General features: G+C 38.5%; 1 protein-coding gene and 2 long non-coding RNA genes across 5 annotated transcripts; 2 read left to right on the forward strand and 1 right to left on the reverse strand.

Moving 5' to 3' along the window:
* The first annotated feature begins 453 nt into the window (after window positions 1–453).
* On the forward strand, window positions 454–4,873 carry LOC112569550. Its single transcript, XR_003100457.1, has 5 exons — window positions 454–889; window positions 1,347–2,186; window positions 2,560–2,807; window positions 3,372–3,536; window positions 3,746–4,873. It is a non-coding gene; the product is annotated as an uncharacterized LOC112569550 (long non-coding RNA).
* A 718-nt stretch (window positions 4,874–5,591) lies between these two features.
* LOC112568808 lies at window positions 5,592–11,692 on the reverse strand. The gene is made up of 5 exons (XR_003100189.1): window positions 11,511–11,692; window positions 7,204–7,368; window positions 6,992–7,060; window positions 6,153–6,251; window positions 5,592–5,865 (listed from the first exon to the last, which is right to left on the reverse strand). It is a non-coding gene; the product is annotated as an uncharacterized LOC112568808 (long non-coding RNA).
* Window positions 11,693–13,110: 1,418 nt separating this feature from the next.
* LOC112568807 (kelch-like protein 24) lies at window positions 13,111–20,737 on the forward strand. 3 transcript variants are annotated; one of them, XM_025246292.1, is made up of 13 exons: window positions 13,138–13,292; window positions 14,206–14,316; window positions 14,785–15,530; window positions 15,756–16,591; window positions 16,927–17,172; window positions 17,358–17,386; window positions 17,659–17,854; window positions 18,051–18,079; window positions 18,364–18,538; window positions 18,860–18,888; window positions 19,145–19,268; window positions 19,470–19,618; window positions 20,104–20,737. In XM_025246292.1, the coding sequence occupies exons 3-12, from the start codon at window positions 14,822–14,824 to the stop codon at window positions 19,590–19,592; spliced, it is 2,496 nt and encodes an 831-aa protein (XP_025102077.1). In that variant the 5' UTR covers window positions 13,138–13,292; window positions 14,206–14,316; window positions 14,785–14,821; the 3' UTR covers window positions 19,593–19,618; window positions 20,104–20,737. The 3 variants fall into 3 exon arrangements, with proteins under 3 accessions (XP_025102075.1, XP_025102076.1, XP_025102077.1); XM_025246290.1 differs by lacking the exon at window positions 14,206–14,316 and having other exon boundaries at window positions 13,111–13,292; XM_025246291.1 differs by lacking the exon at window positions 14,206–14,316 and having other exon boundaries at window positions 13,111–13,292; window positions 14,815–15,530.
* Window positions 20,738–20,861: the final 124 nt, after the last annotated feature.

A 20,861-nucleotide genomic window follows, 5' to 3' on the forward strand; every position in this document is an offset into this window, starting at 1 on the left:
AAAACACAAATGCTTGCGACGAGCACGAGAACCCATGGGTCAGTTCGTTCAAATAGTTTCTGTTTGAGGAGACAGCATCTGTGGCACAGGGACGACCTGCTGAACTTTGTAAGGTAATCGGAGTGTTTCAAGAAATAACATGGCCAGTGCAAACATCACAGGACAGAGCCTCTACAAAATATTTATCGCGGTCTTGGGCAGCAGGTGGATTATGGAGATTTTCTGTGATGTCGTTGTGCGTGGTTTTTTGAACAGAAGAATTCTTCGGTGCCATCGTGCGGTGCTTGCCTCTGTCTCCACATTTTTCAAGAATTTACTTAAAGCCAAGCTGGCAGAGCAAATTCCAGTAAACGAGTTGAGATCAACCCACGAAGATGTTCTTCTGAGTCCTTTGGGACATTCTGACATGGATATCTCTACAGGGGCAGTGACCTGATTACATCAGAGCTGCAAAAACAAATTTTCAGAATGTCTGTGTATTTGCAGATTAATTTGTCCCTAAAAGAGTATTGTATTGAGTTTCTTCGAGAAAAAGTGCAACCTGAGTTTTGTTTGGGAACTGTGGCAGTTTTCCGAGAAATATGATTGGACACCGTGACTGAATACATCGTTCAGATGGCTGTGGATCAGATTGACACCGTCTGTCAACACAACGAGCTGCTGGACCTGCCGAAGTCCATGCTCTCCATTCTACTTTCAGAACAACAGAAGCTGAGCTGGACGATGTCTGTAAAGCCATTCTGCCGCTGGGTGGTGGCGGATCAAGACAAAAGAAAGATTCACCTTTTAGAATTGCTTCCCTTTGTTTGCTTTCCCTTGCTAAGCTCCAGTTATTCCAGTGTGACTTGCTTGAGTTACCAGAACCAATCATTCAGAGACATCCTCCTGTGTAAGTACAATCAGCAAAAACTTGTTTTCTTACCTAGACATTCTTACAATTTTGTTTCCTTTCGCAAGGTATCAGATAGACATTAAGGCATGTCAAAGCATCATTTAGGTTCCATTTTAGACGATATGTCTTACTAATCACAATATCAGATCATAGTGCTTTGAAAAATGTCGTCTGGAGTTTTGCTTAAATTAATAAACTTAAATTAATCCTACCATATAAAAGTCCTGATAAATCAATTTATATTTTTAAGCGTTTAAAAGACAAATCCAAGATATATTTCTCATATGTTAATGCGGTATCTGCATTTGTTAGTTCTTTTTGTTGAGAAATTTTAATCATACTCTGGTTAGTCATAAAAAAAATATTTCTTTTTTTAAATTAGAGTTTGTCGGAAGAAAGGCTTAAAGACTGTCATTATACCCTTATTCTTTCTATTAAATCTCTCTATTCACAGTTCTGTCAAAACGGGATGCAGATAGAATCAGCCAAGGTCTGACTTACCGCTTAATTGATGATATAAAAAATAAGCAAAAGATTCTGGGTTCAGTGTCTGTGCCTCTTGACTTGCCAGAAATCCAGAGCCGCGGCATTGTGATTGGAGGTTACACCGAGATTAACAAAACCCTCCAGAGATACATACGCATTCAATTTAAATCTTACTTATATATGAGGTTATAACAAACTAGCCCCCTTGCCTGAAGACATTGGACTGGACTTTGCCAGCTGCACGTGGTACAACGAGGTTTACGTCAGCGGTGGATCCGAGTTGTCCACCTTCTTTGCTGTCTACAAACCAGGGGACAACGAGTGGGAGGTGCTGCCCTCTCTACCAGATGTCGGTCTAGAAAAGCATGCAATGGTTGCCGTTAGTTCCAACATCTACCTTCTAGGTGGACTTGCAAAAAACACCTCTGGAGAGAAAACGATTTGCTCAAGGGTCCTGAAATACAACACAAGCTCGAGGGAATGGAGTGTCTTCTGTCAGCTGTTGCTAGGTGTTCAGGAATCCACCGCGGCTGTTCTCGGTCACCGCATTTACCTGTTTGGCGGAGTCGATAGTAAAGGAGCCAGAACAGATTGGGTGCAGTGCGTGGACACCCTGGGTGGCTGCACCTACCAGGCCGGCAAACTTCCGTCACTCACGTGCGGGGCGCGAGCTCTGAGCAATGGAGGACGTATTTACGTCGTGAGACCCGAAGGAGACGTGTTGTCGATGAAGGAAAACTCTTCCTTGGCGAATCAGGTAGAACAAAAATTGTCTGCTACGAAGGAAGAATCAGAAATTGGTAACCAAGTAAGTAAACGCTCAATATAAATAATTTAAATAAGGCTTAAATAGTTTTTGGTCCTTATAAACATTTTAGAAACAGCTTTACACACACAGTAAATGAAAAGGGGTAATAAACATTTAATTTTACAGAAAAAGATCGCGATGCTAGACCATAACAGTGTATTTTCTGTTTAGCTGTTTATCTTTTTTCTTTCTTACCTAATCGTCTGGTAAAAATGGTACTTGCTGTTTTGTTTCTTTTTTCATTGTTTGGTTTTCATTTCTTGTTTTCCTACTTTGGTATGTTTCAGGATCAAAATAATTTGATGTTGATGAATATATAGTTAATAAAATTGGATAAAGATTAATCGTAGCCTATTAAACTGCTTTGTTTTAGGTCAGCTCCACCGTTAGCTTAAACGGATGCCTGGCAATTTTGAAGGAAGACGTCACTTGGTGCTTGCCTGCATGCAGGGGGGATCACCGTGTGTGGAGGCGAGAGCAAGGCGGGAGAACTGTTAAAAACATTTGAACTGATTCCTCTGGGAAAGGATACTATGCCAAAGAAACCCTTGAATCTTCTAGCTGGGACAGCGAAGTTTGACATCCATGTGCTAAATGTTCCCGTGGAGTACATGAAAGAAGGTAAGGACAGGTGATATGTTGCTATAGGTGTTAATGTCTTATATTAATGTATTTTGTAATTGTTCTGTATTTACAGCGATCCTTTAAAATTCACATTTATAAAGTAACTTTTCAGACAATTCTCCTTTGTTTATATGTCAAGTAAAAGCAGAAGAATAAATACTTATGTCTAAATTAAAATGTAATTGACTTAGGCCTTAAATATTTTGTAGGGTTCTGTATCAACCAATGCACATTTTATCTTTCTCTACTACAATATATACCTTCATGAAAATTTTTAGGCAGTTAATTAGAACAATCCTTCGCTGTCTTCAATACTAGGGTGTTAAGTTTTATCAGAAAATAGAGGTACATTAGAGGATTTATTGGTTCTTCTTATGATTTCGAAATCCGATTCAAATTTATTTGTTTGTGATCTGAGACTGCGAGCGTTTGTGTATATACATACATATGTTTGAGTGGATGTGTGAGTATATGTGTATATATATATATATATGTGTGTGTGGATGTTTGCATATATGTGTGTGTATATATATATATGTGTGTGTTTGTGATCCTGTAAAGAAACAGCAGAGATGAAGCCCTTTGTGGTTGGGGACATCGTCACGCTTCATCCAGACGAAGAGAAACGTCTACAAAATATAATGGTTAATGGGACACGTTATGTGGGAGGTTACAACACCTATCCAGCAGATTACGCAATTCCTGTGGGAATTGGTACAATTAAAGGTATTACAGAATTTTTAGCTTTTTGCTTGTTATTCACAACAAACAAAATTGATGGATCACCCATGTTGTACTAATTACAGCAAAGCTAATAAGAACACAATGTTTTAAATTATTAACAGTTATTTAGTATGAAGCTGTCGATGTAGATTAAAAGATTAAAACATCATAAAATTATTAAACAATGCATTTGGCTCTCTGATTTATTGCAGCGATTGACGATGCAACCCAACTGATCAGAGTGGATTTCCGAAACTACGAAGGATGGCGAGGCTTTGCGAGAGAACTGCTGCCCGCACCTTGATTCACGCTATTGACGTTGAATTACTGGCTGATCCACGGAAAGTAAATGCAAATCATCATGGAACTCTAAACTTCTTATCTTATCTTCAATAGTCTATAGACAGCACGTGACATTGTTGACTGTTTCCTCCCGTTGTTCTGGACACACTCCAGGTAACACAGCCATCTGGAGGACGCCATCTAGCCCCTCTGGTCGCAAGGTATCGACACTCCATGAACTCCTGTGGCTCTAGCTTTTGACAAGAACTAGCACTGATATGTTACAGCTGGAAGCTTCTACAAAGTACTGCTAGATTCACATTGAAAGAGAGCTTCTCTAGTTGATGACACTGATCATTTAATGCATGAAGTGTTGTCTAAGTCTTTACTTGTTTTCGCTTGTTTTAAAGACCGTTAGACTTTTATAGGAAGACATCCTTGTTTGTTTACGACATAGGGAATGTATGCTCACTTTAAGGTGTGCTGAAAAATTTACATAAATTTTGTATATATGAACAATATCATTTAGTATTAATTTCTTTAGTATTGTATTTAAGTAAATTGTGTGGTATTGTTGAAAACAATTTATAATGTAGACAATGTCAAAATCATATTTGAATCAAATACGATCTCATTAATGCTTTTAAGGAATGTTGTCCTTGCCCAAATGTTAATTTATGATGAACTTTTATTCTCATATTGTGTTAGCAGTCATCATAACACAATTTTGTCATGTTTCGTTAATTCTTCTAAACCCGAAAAAAAAACGAGTATATAAAACTATAAAAGTCAAATGTCTAACGATGCTGTAGGAAACAACTTGTAAACAGCTTCCAGACCTTAATCGAGCGAGAAGGAAAGTCCAACAACCTAAGTCCAGCCAACGAGTCCAAACGACCCTTAAAGGACTCAAACCGACCGTGACTGATAGATGTGGCGGCTAGAAAGTAAAAATATAATTTATGGAAAATAAAGTTGCATTCAACATTCAATAAACAAATTGTGTGTGTGTGCGTGTGTGTGTCAAATATCAGCTAGATAAAAACTGTTATCAAATCGCTAGAGTTGTCTTTCTCTGACAGGCTGAAGCTCTTGTTGAATTGATACTTTCATATGCAACTAATGGTTGATAGAATCCTTATTCTGGTATGTCCCGTATGGTATTTCGTTGATTTTAGTGAGTTCCTTCATCCGTGTGAGCGCACGTGTGTCTGTATGTGTGTCGGAATGATTTGTTCACGTATTTAAAAATAACGACAACATCCGGGTCTCTTTGACGATAATGATCAGGTATTCTATGTGAATTCTAGTCCACTGTTCTAGATTAGTAAACCATTTCTTCCTTGGCAAACGACTGTCCATCTTATTTCAAGATACTTTAAAGACAGATTCATTTTCTAGAGTCGGTCACATGACCCAACAAAACTTCATTCGTGCTAGTCTTCTTTCTTACCTGCCCAGACACTAACTTTACCAGAAGGTTAAAAAAACTGTGTAGGATTTTAAACGAGAGTAGTGCACAGACCTCCATGTAGTTTATGATCCCTTTTTTACACAATGGCATAAATAGTTAATTGTTTGTATGATAAATTTTGTTCGTGGACATGCTGTGATTTTTGTGTAGATTACTTCACACACGATTTCTCGTGACTTTGCACAACAACATAAATCACCACACCAAAACAATATACATAAGCGAAGGGATATAAATACAAAACATACATCGGTTGTAATTGAATTACATCTCTTTTTATTGTTTTGAGAATTCGTTTTGCTTTTTAAAATTCATTTCAAATCTTATACTTCAAACACTAAGCACTGTCGAAAAGAAATCACTCTACTTGTATTTTAACGACATTTTTTTAGACATCTGTATTAATATCTTCAAACATGATTTCCATTTATAGAAGAAGGATTAACTTAAAGTAACGATTTCTCTGTTTTTAACTTTTTCAAAACAAAGTGTCTCGGACTGTTTGGAGAACACATGGCTGGGTTAGAAGCAGCACCCCGAGGGCATCATGCCACACACGGCATGGTTGTTACTGCACTAAAAACAAAGAAAAAAATAAATAACACATTAATATTAAATACATCATAAAACACAATATTATTTACACTCTCTGCTTCAACATGTATGTAGCTTACATAATTGTATGTCTATGTACAAGACAAACGATGTTAAAATTTATTTTGTGCTTAGAAAATGTAAAGGTTGTTAATAATAATATTCTTATCACTTAAAAGTAATGTTACCATTGAATTTTGCTACACGTCTAAATTATGGTGATATCGAAAAAGCAAACCCATAAAGGAGATATAAGAATGAGTGCCTACCTTTGCAGAAAGAGCCTTTGACTGTACATATCCAACCATCACCAGATACACAATGATGAGGATCATCATCAGAAGTCTTAACAGCGACATGGCTGTATGCTATGAAAGAAGAAATGAAGCATAATAAGACACGAAGATTAAGGTAGTTTTTAGGACTGATTAACTAACAAAGTGAACTAATTTTTTAGAGCAGATGACACATTTAGTCGGAAATTGTGTGAGAGGATTATTTAGTCTATTAATGTTGCTACATAACATGCTTCAATGTATGCAATAAAATAATATAATTACATATCTATTAAAAGCAATGCCATTGTCATGACAAATAATTTTCTGCAAAGGATATAATTGCGTATGTACAAAAGGAAACACGCTGCCACATAATAAAAACAAATTGAAATCATGTATCATCTGTTTATCTTCTCTTGTAGCCGATACAACACAAAAATATTAGGAAGAAACAGATTGTGTATAAGAATGTATAACCATAATATTTTGCGATTTAAAATGACTGAGATGAATGTGTTTAATGAAACGACGTGTAAGAAATTCTTATTTCATAAACGAACAATCTATATTCATAATAGTTATTCTTCATAAGCATTACTTGAGAACAAATTTAAAATCAACAAAGGATATTTATATTTTGTTGATGGTGCATATTAGCATTTTACAATCAATTTTTTATTTACTTTGTTTACGCAGAGAAGTATGACTATCTTTGTGCCAACATACTATAGAAGACAAAGGGAAAAAATGAATTTTTGTAAGTTTGTCAGTTCGATGGATATTGCAGAAAAAACAATAAGTATTTATGTCACAAACAGTTCATCTCAAACCTTTCCAACGTCACGTGGTAGTGATGATAAATGTGCTGTATACTTTGCCGACAGGGTTTGATATTTTTTCTGAAAAAAAGGCGTAAATATACGCATTTGCATATTAGAATACATCAACAGACATATTTTGTTGCATAGTTTGATGGAGGCTTCATGCTGTTAATTTTCTTTGTTGCCAAAAACGGTAACAGGTTACAGTGATGTATACTTACCTGTGTAGATAGCAGCAGAAGACAGGTACCCAGCTGTAGCAGGTAAATGGCTTTTATAGAGGGCGCCTGCCACGTTGCCCAGTCAGACAGCGTGCACACGTCACTAGTGCTTCAAGACGATTGGCTGGCTGTGAGTCACGCCGCCTACACGACTGGGTTGCTGTTCTTTGTAGTCAATGAAATGTGGATAATAAAAAAGGTTAAAAATTCAACATGCTGACGAAAGGTTGTTTAGAATGTAGGAATAGATTGTGAGGACATCATATTAGTATTAGTTGTAGGTGTGCATGTGTGTTTGTGTGTTTGTATGTTTTATTTTGATGTCATCTTCTGTGGCAAACTGCATCCCGCCGACTATTGGGCTTGCCTACTTGTTAGGAAAGCATTTATATAAATACAATGATGATGATGATGATGATGATGATGATGATGATGACGACGACGACGACGACGACGACGACGACGATGATGATGGCAAAAGTGTAGAGTACTCGAGACTTCAATGGGATGTCAACGTGATCTTTACTGACCTAAAAATAATCTTCAAGGTTTGAGACTTTGAAGTGACAACTTATGCCAGTCATTGCTGAGAGAACTTTTGTCCTCAGTTATTAAGCACGACTGGTTTTAAGACAAAGCATATTGTATATCCTGGTAATATTCTGTTTTTAGAAAAAAATTTCCCTAAAAAAGAAATTCAAAGGAACACCAGAAACGCTCGTTCATCTTTTGATTGAATAATCATCGCGCAGATGGCAGAGACTAGAGTTGTATTAAAAGCTCAACCTTCTGCTGCAATTTGAGTTGAGGATTAAAACACAAACAATTTGTTTGTGAACCTTCTCAGTCTGCTATCTAGATGTCAAGACCACATGTGAAGGTTGATTACCTCGCCTTGTGTCGAGTTCGCATGCAATTTGACTCTCTTCACACAGTTCTTGTTTTTAGTGTTCTAAAAAGATGTGTACAAAAATGAATATGTCTTTAAGTACTTACTGACTTTAGTCAGCAAAAATTAAGAACCGAGAATGCTGGGTCGGTTATGGCGAAAAAAATATATTCTCTTCTCTTGATAAGGATCTCGAGAGACATCACGGTTATCAAGATACAAAGTGCGCCTTGAAGTTAAAGGCAGGTAGTAATTATACACATATCTTATTGTCATCTAGCCCCAAGTTAACCTGTGACACCTGCGTGGTCCTTTTAGCTTGACTTTGAGATCACGTGTGTGGTCACGTGGACGATGGCGTTCACTCTCATACTGTTAGTCTTTTTTGTGCTGACCTTCAAGCCAAGGTTTCCAGCTGTTTCTGAGAAGGCCTTTGTTTTTTCCTGCATGTCTTGGTGGCGGTGTGACAGCAGGGCAATGTCATCAGCAAAGTCCAAGTCTTCCAGTGCTGTTGTTGCTGTCATAGTCATGGTCCATCTGAGCCCTCTCCTCTCGCTGTCGGTGGAAGTCTTCATGATCCAGTCCATGGCCAGGATGAAGAGGAACGGCGACAGAATGCAGCCCTGCTTCACCCCGGTACTGACGTTGAAGGGTCTGTGAGCTCCGTGTCACAGACAACCTGGGATTGGAAATCGCTGTACAGCATTGCAATGACCTGAACAAGTTTGCAGGGACTCCGTAATGCCTCAGGATCTTCCATAAGGACTCGCGGTGGATGCTGTCAAAAGCTTCTCCAGGTCGATGAAATTGATGTACAGCGGTGTGTTCCATTTGTTGCTCTGCTCCAGAATCTGTCGCAGAATGAAGATGTGTTCGGAGCAGGATCGCCCAGGGCGAAATCCTGCTTGCTGTGGTCGGAGGTCTTTCTCAAGAGTTGCCGTCAGTCTTGACAAAACAATCTTGCTGAAGACCTTGCTGGTGAGGGAAAGAAGTGTTATGCCCCGTCCAATTATTGCAGTCTCCAAGATCTCCTTTCTTGGGTAACTTGAAGATGAGCCCTGTCTTCCACGCAACAGGGACCTGCCCTGATTCCCAAATTTGCCTGAAGATTTCAGTCAGCTTGGAGCTGTCACATTCACGTCTGCTTCAACATCTCTGCTGTTATTCCATCTGCCCCTGGTGCTTTGCCGTCTTCATTGTCTTGACTGCTGCTGTCACTTCTTCCAGGCTTGGTGGGTCTGTGCAGATGTCAAGGTCTATAGCTGCTGGCTGGATGTCTGTAAGCTGAGGGGGATCTGGTCTGTTCAGAACTGACTCAAAATGCTCCCTCCAGCGCTGTAGTTTTCCTGCCTCTCCTCGACGACATTACCGTTCACGTCTTTCACTGGCACATCACTGTTCTTAAACCCGTTGTTTAGCTGTTTGTTTATCTTGTACAGTGTCTTCAGGTCATTTTTACTTGCTGCATTTTCTGCTTCATCTGCCAGTTTCTCTATGTGATATCTTTTGTCGGTTCTTGTCATCCTCTTTACCTCTTTGTTTCAGTTTTGCATATCTTTGTCTGTGTTGTTCCTTCAGGCGTTCAGATCTGGTGCTGTTGATTCTTTGTTTGGCTGACTTTCTCTCTTCTATCTTCTTCCATGTCTCTTCTCTGATCCACTGTTCTTTCTTTTTCCGTTGGAAGCCCAGTATTTTTCTCCTGATTCCTGTAAGACTCGATTGAAGTCGTCTAAGGTCATCTCTTGTTGGTCTCCTAGTGCCTGGAACCTGTTCTTTACTTCCATAGCAAAGGCCCTTTCGGTGGCTGGATTTTTTAGTTTGCCGGAGTCCACTCTCTGCTGACGTGCCTGTTTTCCTCGTGATCGACGCAGCTTCAGAGAAACTGTGGCTATCACAAGAGTGTGGTCACTGGCAATGTCTGCTCCTCTGTAGGCTCTAACATCTTGAAGTGAGCTCCTCCATTTTCGGTTGATGATGACATGGTCTATCTGGTTCTTTGTGATCCCATCTGGTGATGTCCATGTTGCCTTGTGGATGTCTTTGTGTGGGAAGAGTGTGCCTCCAATCAGTAGGTTGTTTTCTTCACAAAAGTCTGCCAGTCTCTCTCCGTTGTCATTGATGCTTCCGATTCCATGTTTGCCCATGACATGCTCCCTGCAGGTGTTGTCACTTCCCACCTTGGCATTGAGATCGCCGATGATGAGCAACATGTCGTGGGCTGGAACGCTTTCTGAGGCTGCCTGGAGCTGATCGTAAAAAGCATCCTTGTCTTCTGCCTCAGAGTCATTTGTTGGTGCATAGCAGGCTAGCACTGTCAGCTTGGTGTACTTGGAATGGAATCTTGCTCTCAAAAGCCTGGGTCCATAAGGCTTCCATTCCAGCAGTGCCTTTCCGTTTTCTTGTTGAGGAGTAGAGCTACTCCTTCAGAGTGCTGAGCGTCTGATCTTCCTGAGACAAGATGGTATGTCCTGACGCTAGTTTCCTCTTTCCCGTGCCGGTCCATCTGACCTCACTGACTCCCAGGATGTCCAAGTTGTAGTTGTCAAACTCCTTGACTAATTGGAGCATCCTGCCAGTCTGGTACAAGGTCTGGACGTTCCAGCACCCCACCCTCAACTTCTGCCTCGGCTTCAGTAAATCCGCTGTCGGGGCGCAGCTCCCTTTCGGGTTTGGCTGTCGTCCGTCATTAGTCCAGTCTCCTGGTGTGCTTCATTACCTTCGCCATCTGTGACGAGTTCTCTGGTTTTAGTTTCTGTAACAGGATTTTTTTTACATGGTGGGGTTGTTAGCCCTACCACAACCTATTTTACCTCTAGGTGAGGTGTCCACCTTAGTCGCCTCTTACGACATGCCTGGCTGGATGGCAGGGACCCTATTCTTGCAATGCTTGCTAGGCAAGCATACCCCGGGGTCCCACAGGGGGGAACAAAAAACAAACAGCAACAAAATCATTTTCGAATAGAAAAGAAAGAACAGATTTAAACAAAGATTAAAAAAAAATCCTATAATTTTATCATCGGACTGTTCTAAAAAGCTTGCTACTTGTACAAAAAAAGGTAAAGATGTTTTTTAGAATAGGCTAATACAGAATTATAAAACTAGTCTTTGACAGATTCAAAATACTCGAGTATGTATCCTTTTAACTGAGTGTATTGCTGCAGAAAGATATGATCACACACTTTTATCTATAATCGCAAACTTAATTCCAAGAACAAGGGTCATACTGTTGCCAAATAGAGTGAATTTTTGTGCAAGACATAATGTGCGCCTTTTAGACCACCTCTCCCAATCCCTAACCCCTAAATCTTCAATGGCCGCATCACTCTCTTGGACATTTAGAAGATGTTATTAAATGGAATCTGTGTATGAAAGACTGCTTATTAGTCTCAGCATGTGTCTTTCAAAAGTTAGTCTTTACTTGTCTTTCTTCTTCTCCTTGCGCAGGTGACTTTGGACGACTTGATGTCTCCCGCTGCTCATGGCTGCCGCTTTCAATTACTGGAATTGGTTTTTGCTCTGGCAGTGGAGTCAGTATCAATGAATTTACTGAGTGTGTGTCTGAAGACCGGCTGGAAAAGCTTTAAAATTAAAAAAGGTCATACTTAGTATTGTGTTCGTCCTTTTTCATCTTTTTAAAAATTAAAACCAGCATTGCCTTCAAACATGGTTTACAATTATGAACACTTAATAATGATCTAAACCTTTTGTATATATATATATAGATATAAAGTAATAAGATTAATAAATATATTTTGAATTATTGCTTCGATAAGTATATATATATAGAGTACACTCACCCCTCCACTCCTTCCTGTATCTCTCTAGATTATGATGATAATGATGAAGCAAATACGCGAGAAGGGCGTATGATCGGCCATGCGAGCCGCAATAATGTTCGGCATGGTCTAAAGTGTGAATGTCGAAAGTTTTCTTCTCATTTGTCCCACTGGTTTCTCTGGTATTTCCCTTGGAGTCCCAGTATTGAAGGTTGTATTTTGCTGGACCAAGAAATGTGTACAAAACGTCAAACTGCTCTGGAAATAGTCCAACTAAAAACTTTGTATTCTTCCTGTCTTTCAAAACAAAGCTTGGGTCCATCCTGTTGGTAACTTCAGGTTCACTTCGATCATTTTTCACTGCAGCAGCGTTTCTCATGATCATAGTTTCGATTTTAGCTCCAAGCATGTACTGATCATAAGATGTTTGTGTAGCTTTGTGGTTTGGGCTAGCCGACTTACATTCAGCAGATGCACTCTCAGCCACGGCTTCGCCTGTGTCTTCAAATGTTATGTTGTCACTTTGTTCTGTGGATTCTGGAAATGATGAGTTTTCTTTGCGAAGCTTTTTTCTCCTACGTTCACGTTGATAATGTTCAGTTTGGTCTCCACGTTGCGCTGGAGCCTTCCTTTTACGTCTCTGTCGCTTTTGTGTTTCCTCGTCTGTAAGCGTCGCTAATATTGGTTCGTCGTTCTCAGATGTTGGGCCTTTTCCACCAAGAAAATGCAGAGAGCAGATATATGTGTTCCTGGTTATTTTCTCCACATTTTGGAAATCAGATCGCCCACATAAAAACTGCCAGCGCTTTGCTTTCTCAGTCTTTAACTTGGCCTGTTCTCTTTCCCACTGGGTCATGTTGTCACTGGTCTTACCAGGTTTTGGAAATGGAATAAAAAATGTCCCCTCCGGTAACCGCTCTGGATATCTTGAGTCCGATTTACATAAACCCCAACAGCAGTGTTTGGTTCCTCCAGTTTTCAGCATTGTTTCAGAGATTAATAGCAAAAATGTCGCTTTTCGTCAGTCGCCGTAGCGTAGAATAAACAGAACAACGTGCAGCGTTTGTCCGGGAAGCAATCCCATGAAGCTCTGCTGCGTGACGTCACAATCTATTTTTAGTAACCCGAGAAAACGCTATTAAAATTAAACATGTTCGGCCTAGGCCTTGTATTTGACTCTAATGGGGAATATCCGATCTGATGTCACTCACTCTACCTGGTATTGGGATTTTTCGGAAATATTTAACTTACTTGGAAGTTCATCATTTCTTACACGGACGATGAGATGGACACAGCTGTTTCCATAAACAGAATTAACTTATATAATTACGCGTAGTTCATCTTAATCTTCACCAATGGCCACGAGAGCTTCGAGGAACAGTTAAGTTGATGAGTATATTGACATCTTCACCTTTCACATTTTGGTGAGTTTTATTTTTATCTTGTTGAAGGATGGAATGTCGTCCATTGCTTTGTATCCCCGAAAATAGCTGCTTGTCATTTGGCCGCTTGTTCATTTAGTTTTATTAAAAATCCTGTCAGCAAAACGCGTTTAAAGACACTGGAGGTGATTATGTGACCAAACAGGTTTGTGATTATATGATAATATAGGTTTTAGCCAGATGAAAAAATGGGAGACGGCAGACATGTGAGGCGGGAACGCGTCCGCTGATCTCCTTGACATGAATGCTCACCTCACTAAGCGCTTACCTTTGGTCATACTTTTATCTACAATGATTTACAGATAATTCACTCATATTTATCAGCGAAAATTGTAATTCTGTGACTTGCAAATATCTTGTAAAATATCTACAATCTTCAAAAGATTATATAAACCATGAAGTTTATAACACTAAAATCTGAAGTGCCATCTGCAGATGAGTCGATAAACTATTTATAGTCTGCGCTCTTCAAACCTCGCACGTTGCCTATCTTACAGAAATCCTGCTTTTGTAATAGAATAACGACAAGTACAGCTGTCTTCTCTAGCTGCTATTGTATAAACTGAAATGTTTGCCGTGCCTGTTTGTTTTACTGTAATTTTATAGAACGTCCTAAAACGCTTCAAATACCTTCCTGTTCTACAAAATCGGATAAACCCAATGACTGACATCAAAATGCTATCATTAACATCGAAATATAGTCAAGTAATTTCTGTTTAAGTAAAGAGAAAGAAGAAGAAACATTGTTTAGTTGTTGCTGATGGTCATAAAATACCAATACCCAACAGACTGACCTTTTAAACTACTGTAATTTCATATTGTTAGTAAGTATTATAACAAATATATAATAATAATAATACCTATATATAATGCATACAAATATCTGTAAGGACAGTTTTCCTATCCCTACCTATGGGCACTCGAGCGAGAAGGAACCGAATGTCCCCTACCTTCTGACCAACTGACTAGCACTCTAAGTGGTTATCTGATTATCATTCAAGAATAGGTAAAGAGATATATTCAATTTCACTTTCCATAATTTCTGGTCTAAGCAAATATTACACAGAGATTTAATAAAACATGTTCAACATAATTACCATAATTACTGTTTATTCCTTATGTTTAGACAAGGATGGTTCATCCATGAGGGGTGCAACTTTAGATTAAAAGAGTTGGGTCGGTAACTAGGTAGATACAGTAGTATTTTTTAAAGAACTGATTGGATACATGATTGCCAGGAAGAAGGTAGATTCAATAGTGTTGAGTTCACTTTCCACCTAGTTCCCATAGTCACCCATGTGCCTTCTACTCCATTATTGTACTTGTGGAATGTAATCTTTACAATTTCAATTTATGAAATCAGAAAATTTAAAAATTTCATGCTATAAGTTACCTGAAATAATAAAATAATGTAACACAAAGTTAACTAGTTATCCAATCATGTTTATTGATTTGTGACACTCCTCTTTTCCAGTCATTTTCTTTCTAGTATTTCATTATTCAGCGACAGAATGACAACTGCACACTTCGATACCTGTCTAGTACAAAGGCTCCGACACCTGCGATATCGAGGTGAGCTTTGTGACACTCGTGTTACTGTGAAGGATGAAGAGTTCCTCTGCCATCGCTTGGTTCTTGTTTCGGCATCTGACTACTTCAAGGCCAACCTCTTCTCCGCTGACGACATCAGCTGGGACATGACAGTCGACGATGAAGATGTCTCTCCAAAATCCTTTCGCCTTCTGCTGGAAATTCTTTATGGAGCCAGCAACCTCATTAACCACGAAACAGTGATAGATATCATCACATGTTCTGTCCACTTTGGCATTGATTTCATCACTAAGCACATCGAAAGGTATTTCGGGGAATTCTTTACATCTGATAACTGCGTAGACGCTTGGCTGGTAGCACAAAAATGTAAACTCACAGACCTGGCTTACAAATCTTATACAATGGCTGCTGAAAATTTCGACACAATTCCAGAGAACAAGTTGTTTTCACTACATGGATCCATGCTCCTTATTCTCTTGTCCTTGCAAAATAAACTCAGCATGGACGACATCTGCAAAACGATCTTGCGCTGGGTGGAGACGGATCAGGGTGCAAGAGCTGGATTCCTATGTCATTTCCTGCCCTTCATCTCTTTTCCGCAGCTTAGTCGAGAATATTTAGCTGATCTGATGGAATACCGCCATCATCCATTCTGTGAATTTATCTTTGGTAAGTTTCCAGGCCGACTTATGTTTCATGATCATCTTAAGGAACTTTTGTACAATGTAATTAGCAATTAATTTTATCCAAGCACACAATTTCAAAGAAACAAAAGTTTATATACACTAAGGTGAAACTCAGACGATTGAGATACTTAACATTAAGGGATTGTTACCGACATTAAACTATGTTTTACATTTTGAAAACCACATTTTCGCTTTCTATTTGCTACAGATCATTTGCAGGATGGCATTTATTTTGCTTTGAAAAACGCCGACGAAAAATGCCTTCATTCACGAAGACGAATTCTAACCCAACAGTCCGTTCCGCTGGACAACACTGACATCACATCCGTATGTTTGGTTGTCAAAGCAACTGACTTTCCGCTTGCACACGGCCCTACACTAGAGGCCTGGCGTGATCCTGAAGACCGTTATAACTTGGCTCCAGTACCTCAGAACACTGGTTGGCACTATGCAACCTGTACCTGGAGAAACGAACTTTACCTTAGTGGAGGAAACTTGCTGCCCACCTTCTTTGCCGTCTACAGGCCATGCGACAATCAATGGTCTGTCCTTCCAGCTTTTGATGATGATGATTTTTTTGGTCGAGAAAAACATTCTTTGGCCGCCGTCAACGACAACATCTATATTCTTGGAGGTCTGATGCGAACATGTGAAGACGATAAAGTAACATCACCTGATGTCTGGAAGTATAACATAAAATCCAAGACCTGGAGCCTCTTCTGCAGTCTGCCAGAGGCTGTTCAGGAAACATCAGCTGCAGTTCTTGGCCACAGGATTTACCTGTTCGGTGGGCGTAATGCAAGTGAAGTTGACTCAGATGTTGTGCAGTGTGTCGACACTGTGAATAATGTTGCCTATATAGCTGGCACACTTCCTTCTCCTACATCCATGACACGAGCAGTCAGCAATAATGGACTCATCTGGGTGGTACTAAAAACTGGCCAGATTCTGCGAATGTGGGAAGACTTTAATCTGGCTGATGAAATAGAGCAGCATCTGACAACAACAAAGAGCAGAAATACCAATGACAAACCCTTCAAAAAGGTATGTAAGTACATATAAAATAGCACGGAACTAATTTTTGCAAGGACATGGGCATTCATATAAGTTTATAAAACTTTCCTTTTCTTAACTAAAACTCTTGTTCTTCAAAGAATGTAAACCAAGTGTACCACTGAGGTATTCAAAGGATTAAAAAGTTTGGTGGGATTTAGGAGATATTGACAAAAAGTTAAAGAAAGGTTTTGAAAGTAGATTTTTGCTAAATAGCTTGCTGATATGTAACACTTATAAATACTTTTTATTCTACAAATTAATAAAGATTTCCATTTAAATGTTAAATATGTTATTCTCACATCACTTCCAACGTCCTGTTTCAGCCTCGGACACACGACAGCACCGTTTCATTTAAAGAAGTAGCAAGAATCGGTGTTCGTGATCACTTTGGTGCTTGTATAGGTAAAGGTGAGATCACGGTGGCCAGCAGGGAACCTGGTGACCTCGTCTGGGACATGAACTACATTAACCTTTCATCTGGCAACGTACAAAAACTTCCCACTACCTACATCTACGACGTACAATGCTTCCATCTTCATAAAATAAACATCCCCTATTTGCATCTTAAGGTATGTTATATTATAGTAAGTAAAATGCTAAGACAAAAAAAAAAAAAACAAAAAAAAAACACACACACACACACACACACAAGAACAACGTTAAATGCAGAGAGAACAAGTAAGATAAAAAATAGCAGAATTTAATTTATTTCATTTTCTTTCTTTCTTTCATCTTTTTTTTGGTTGTCTTTCAGAAAAGGACATTGAGCGTGGAAGTTTCAAGGTAAAGTTTTAATTTTTTATTGAAGTTCTAAACTTTTAGTAGCCTAGGTATAGCATGCCTGATTGTTTTTGCATATTCACTGATCTGTCAAACATTTGTCTGCATCCTGTATCTTCCATTGACTCAGTATCAATTCATGGCTTTACAAACAAGTAGGGTACTGAGATTTTTCGGACTTTTATCATTTTCCTTTAATTCCAAAATGTTGAAAAACAGTTTTAGCTTAAGTTGTAAAATGACTCTCCCAACCATGATGCATTTGTGTCTCAAAGTGTTTCTAGTCGGTCTTCGGACACAAACTTCGTCGCTTCGGACTTTGTCGCTTCGGTCCTGCAGACCTCTCCACTTTGGCCATCACATGCCCGGAGTAGTGAACCCGAACAGAGAGGAGAAAGAACAAGTGGAAACCCAGATCAAGGAGACACAACAGGCCTTCCCAAAACTTTTCACAACTCCCTGCCAATTCAGGTTTTAAATAAGGCTTAACTATTTTTATTGCATTACTTATTTGACATGTCTGATTTGTCCACGTCTTATAAAATTTATCCACTCTTTCTATTACAATGTCCTCTAGCTCTAACCCAATCCTAACCCAAACTTTCTGGTCTTGATAAATCACATAGTTTTATTTATCTCATATTCACTTTACTTACTTTTATTTCAGAAAAACTGTTTGATTCCGGAGAATCGAAGGTGAGTTTCTTATTGTTTAGAGATTGTGACTTACTTTACCAAATTTAAATACATACATGCTGACACACGTGAGTCATCGCACATTTCTTTATGTAAATTGTTACCTGCTCCAACTAAGTTACAGCCCATGACTTTGAAAAAAAACATGGAAGGAAACATTGTTTATATTATGCTAACTATAAATGTCAGCTATACCTCTGCATTTATGTATCTAACTCTTAAAATGTTTTAAGAAAGTGGAACAAAAACATGGTGATTCTAACCATGATAAGTCTGTTTAAAAGTGTTTCTAGTCAGTCTTCGGACACGGAATCCGTGGCCTCCGTTACGCCGGTCTCTCCTATCCCATCATACCTAACCCGGAATAGTGAGCCTGTCCAGAGAGGAGAAAGACCGATTAGAAGCCAAGATCATAAAAACATCCGCCCAAATAAATTCTACACAATCATGCCTACACAGGTTCTGTCTAAACTTTTTTGTCTTCATTTTTGTTTTGTTCTAGTTGATATTTGTACAAATATGAGTTGAATTTGCTGTTGTGCTTTTTTAATCCTGTCCATTGTCCTTCATTTTAACCTTTTTTGGTGCTGCTGCTAAGTAAGAGGTTGCCCTTGATGGAATAATGATGGACAGATGATTACACTTATTAATGTGTAAGAAAAGAAAAAAGTCGTTGACAGGATGAAGTATTATGCTCAAAATATTATTATATTATTATATATTATGCACATAAGAAAAGAGAAAGAGAAAATCATAAAGGGATTTCGGTTGATGTTTCAGCTGACAAACACGATGCAGAGTCCAAGATGGTAAGTGAGTTGTTTGTATGTTTATCGTGGTTTTAAGTAAGCTAAAATCACACAGTTTTTATCATAATTTACTGTTGTCCATATAGGTACTATATTACGACAGGTCGTGCATAAATCTCTTGTTCTCTCTTGTATTTATGGGTCTTAATATATCGCTGATAAAAATAGAAAATAAAAGATACACTAATCTTTTACCTTTTAAGGGCCTTTCGTTTACCTTTAAGTATGTATATATAATGCTAACCCATCTGTTTAGTTTGGTGTCACCAATGCCAAATTCTCAACGCCCCAACCTTCAAGCCGATCAGGAGACAACAAGCGAAGGACCGAGTGGTAGTCATGAACAGAGGGCAGCACTGGGCAGTGAGACTTCATTACAGGTGATCTGGCGCAAAATATTTCTGGATCTTACATTTTGACTTTCGAGTTAATTTCAACCATTCTGTATTGACGACGACGAAGATGATGATGATGACGATGACGATTGACGATTGATTGATTGATGATTGATGATGATGATGATGATGATGATGATGATGATGATGATGATGATGATGATGACCTGCTTACTATTTTTCCAGAATCTAGAACTTCCTTCACCTGCATACATGTGTCTCGATCCCACTCTGAAGAGGAAAGCTGCTCTGAAGGCGAAGCAAAGCAGGTTGCCTGCGCCGACACTTTCTCAGGTCTTCCGGGGATAGATGATGACTTCCAACAATACCTTAATGTAAGCAGCACAAGTCAAATAATTATATCTTTGCATGCTTTATGAAGTTTTTGTCAGTTTTCCTTTGGTTGTATCGTATGCACATAAAGCTCAAACTCAGTAATAAGACTGCAAGGGGCCTATAAAAAAGGTTATTTTGATTTTTAAGCACTATAATCGAAATGAATAATTGTATTTATATGTAGGTAAACACTTCAGATTTTTATAGAAAGTCTTTTCATTTGAAGAAAGTCTAATTCTTGGACTGTTAGGGTAAAATATCAATGACTTTTTTGATACATCCAAAGTAGATAAAGATGTAACAATCATTCTCAATCATTCAAGCCAACTGCTAAGGATAATGAGCCACATTCAGCTCGCCGCTCCTACAACCAGTGATTAACTTTATACTTATTCCTCGTAATCTTTGTTTTGCTGTCTAAGCCAACATCCTTTTTCTCAGCACATAACAATCAGGTATACAACATGCTGTCATGTCTTTTTAGGATCTTTTTGGTCGCATAACCGATTCTTCCAAAGGAAAGAGGTAAAGAGGATGAATTGTGTGGGTTCATCATCATCACCATCCTGTCACTGTTATCTGCCCTGCTCTATAATCACCTGCAAGATAACATTGTTAAGTGTTGTTGGGTAAATTTTTAAATGTTGTACACCATAAAATGTTCAGTAGGAGAATTTATATCAGAGTATTATGTTGACAGCTACTACTTGTTATAATCATTGTGTTTAATAAGATGTTCTTATGATGTTGTATAATGTTTTCTTTTTACATCTGGTTTCATAATTGTTTTACATTATTTTTTTGTAGTCAGACCCTGTTTTTTTGTCTATTCTTCTGTACCTGGGTCATTAAAGTACTTATATATATATATGTTACAAACATATCAAGAGGCATAAGCTAAAAGAAAAAAATTGTCATTCTTTATGTAATGCATTGCTGAAGTAATATTAGTGCCATTGCCATCTTTTTTGAATAATGATGTCATATTTTTGTTGTATAACACTATGTTTTGCTATAATTATTCAAGCTTTAGAAATTGTATAAACTGCACCTTTATTATATTGTCAACATTCCTCTAAGTGAGTGCACGCATCAAATTAAACATCCTACTGATTTAACTAAATGGAGTATTTCATTTTTTTGGTTGAGAATTTGCAGCTTAATCCAAAACTTTACAATAAGAAAAAATCCAGCAAAAGCTAGATGTATAGGCTTTGCGAGAGATAACAAGCTAAACGATAT

Source organism: Pomacea canaliculata, linkage group LG7 (assembly GCF_003073045.1).
Source record: "Pomacea canaliculata isolate SZHN2017 linkage group LG7, ASM307304v1, whole genome shotgun sequence".
Lineage (NCBI taxonomy): Eukaryota > Metazoa > Mollusca > Gastropoda > Architaenioglossa > Ampullariidae > Pomacea > Pomacea canaliculata.

Bases quoted from the DNA above. Each gene is read 5' to 3' on its own strand.
- LOC112568807 (XM_025246290.1), top strand. From the start codon at position 13,258: ATGAGTATATTGACATCTTCACCTTTCACATTTTG. The intron at 17,387-17,658 runs GTAAAGTTTTAA...TGTGTCTCAAAG, and splicing joins TTGAGCGTGGAAGTTTCAAG to TGTTTCTAGTCGGTCTTCGG. The intron at 18,539-18,859 runs GTTCTGTCTAAA...TTGATGTTTCAG, and splicing joins ACACAATCATGCCTACACAG to CTGACAAACACGATGCAGAG.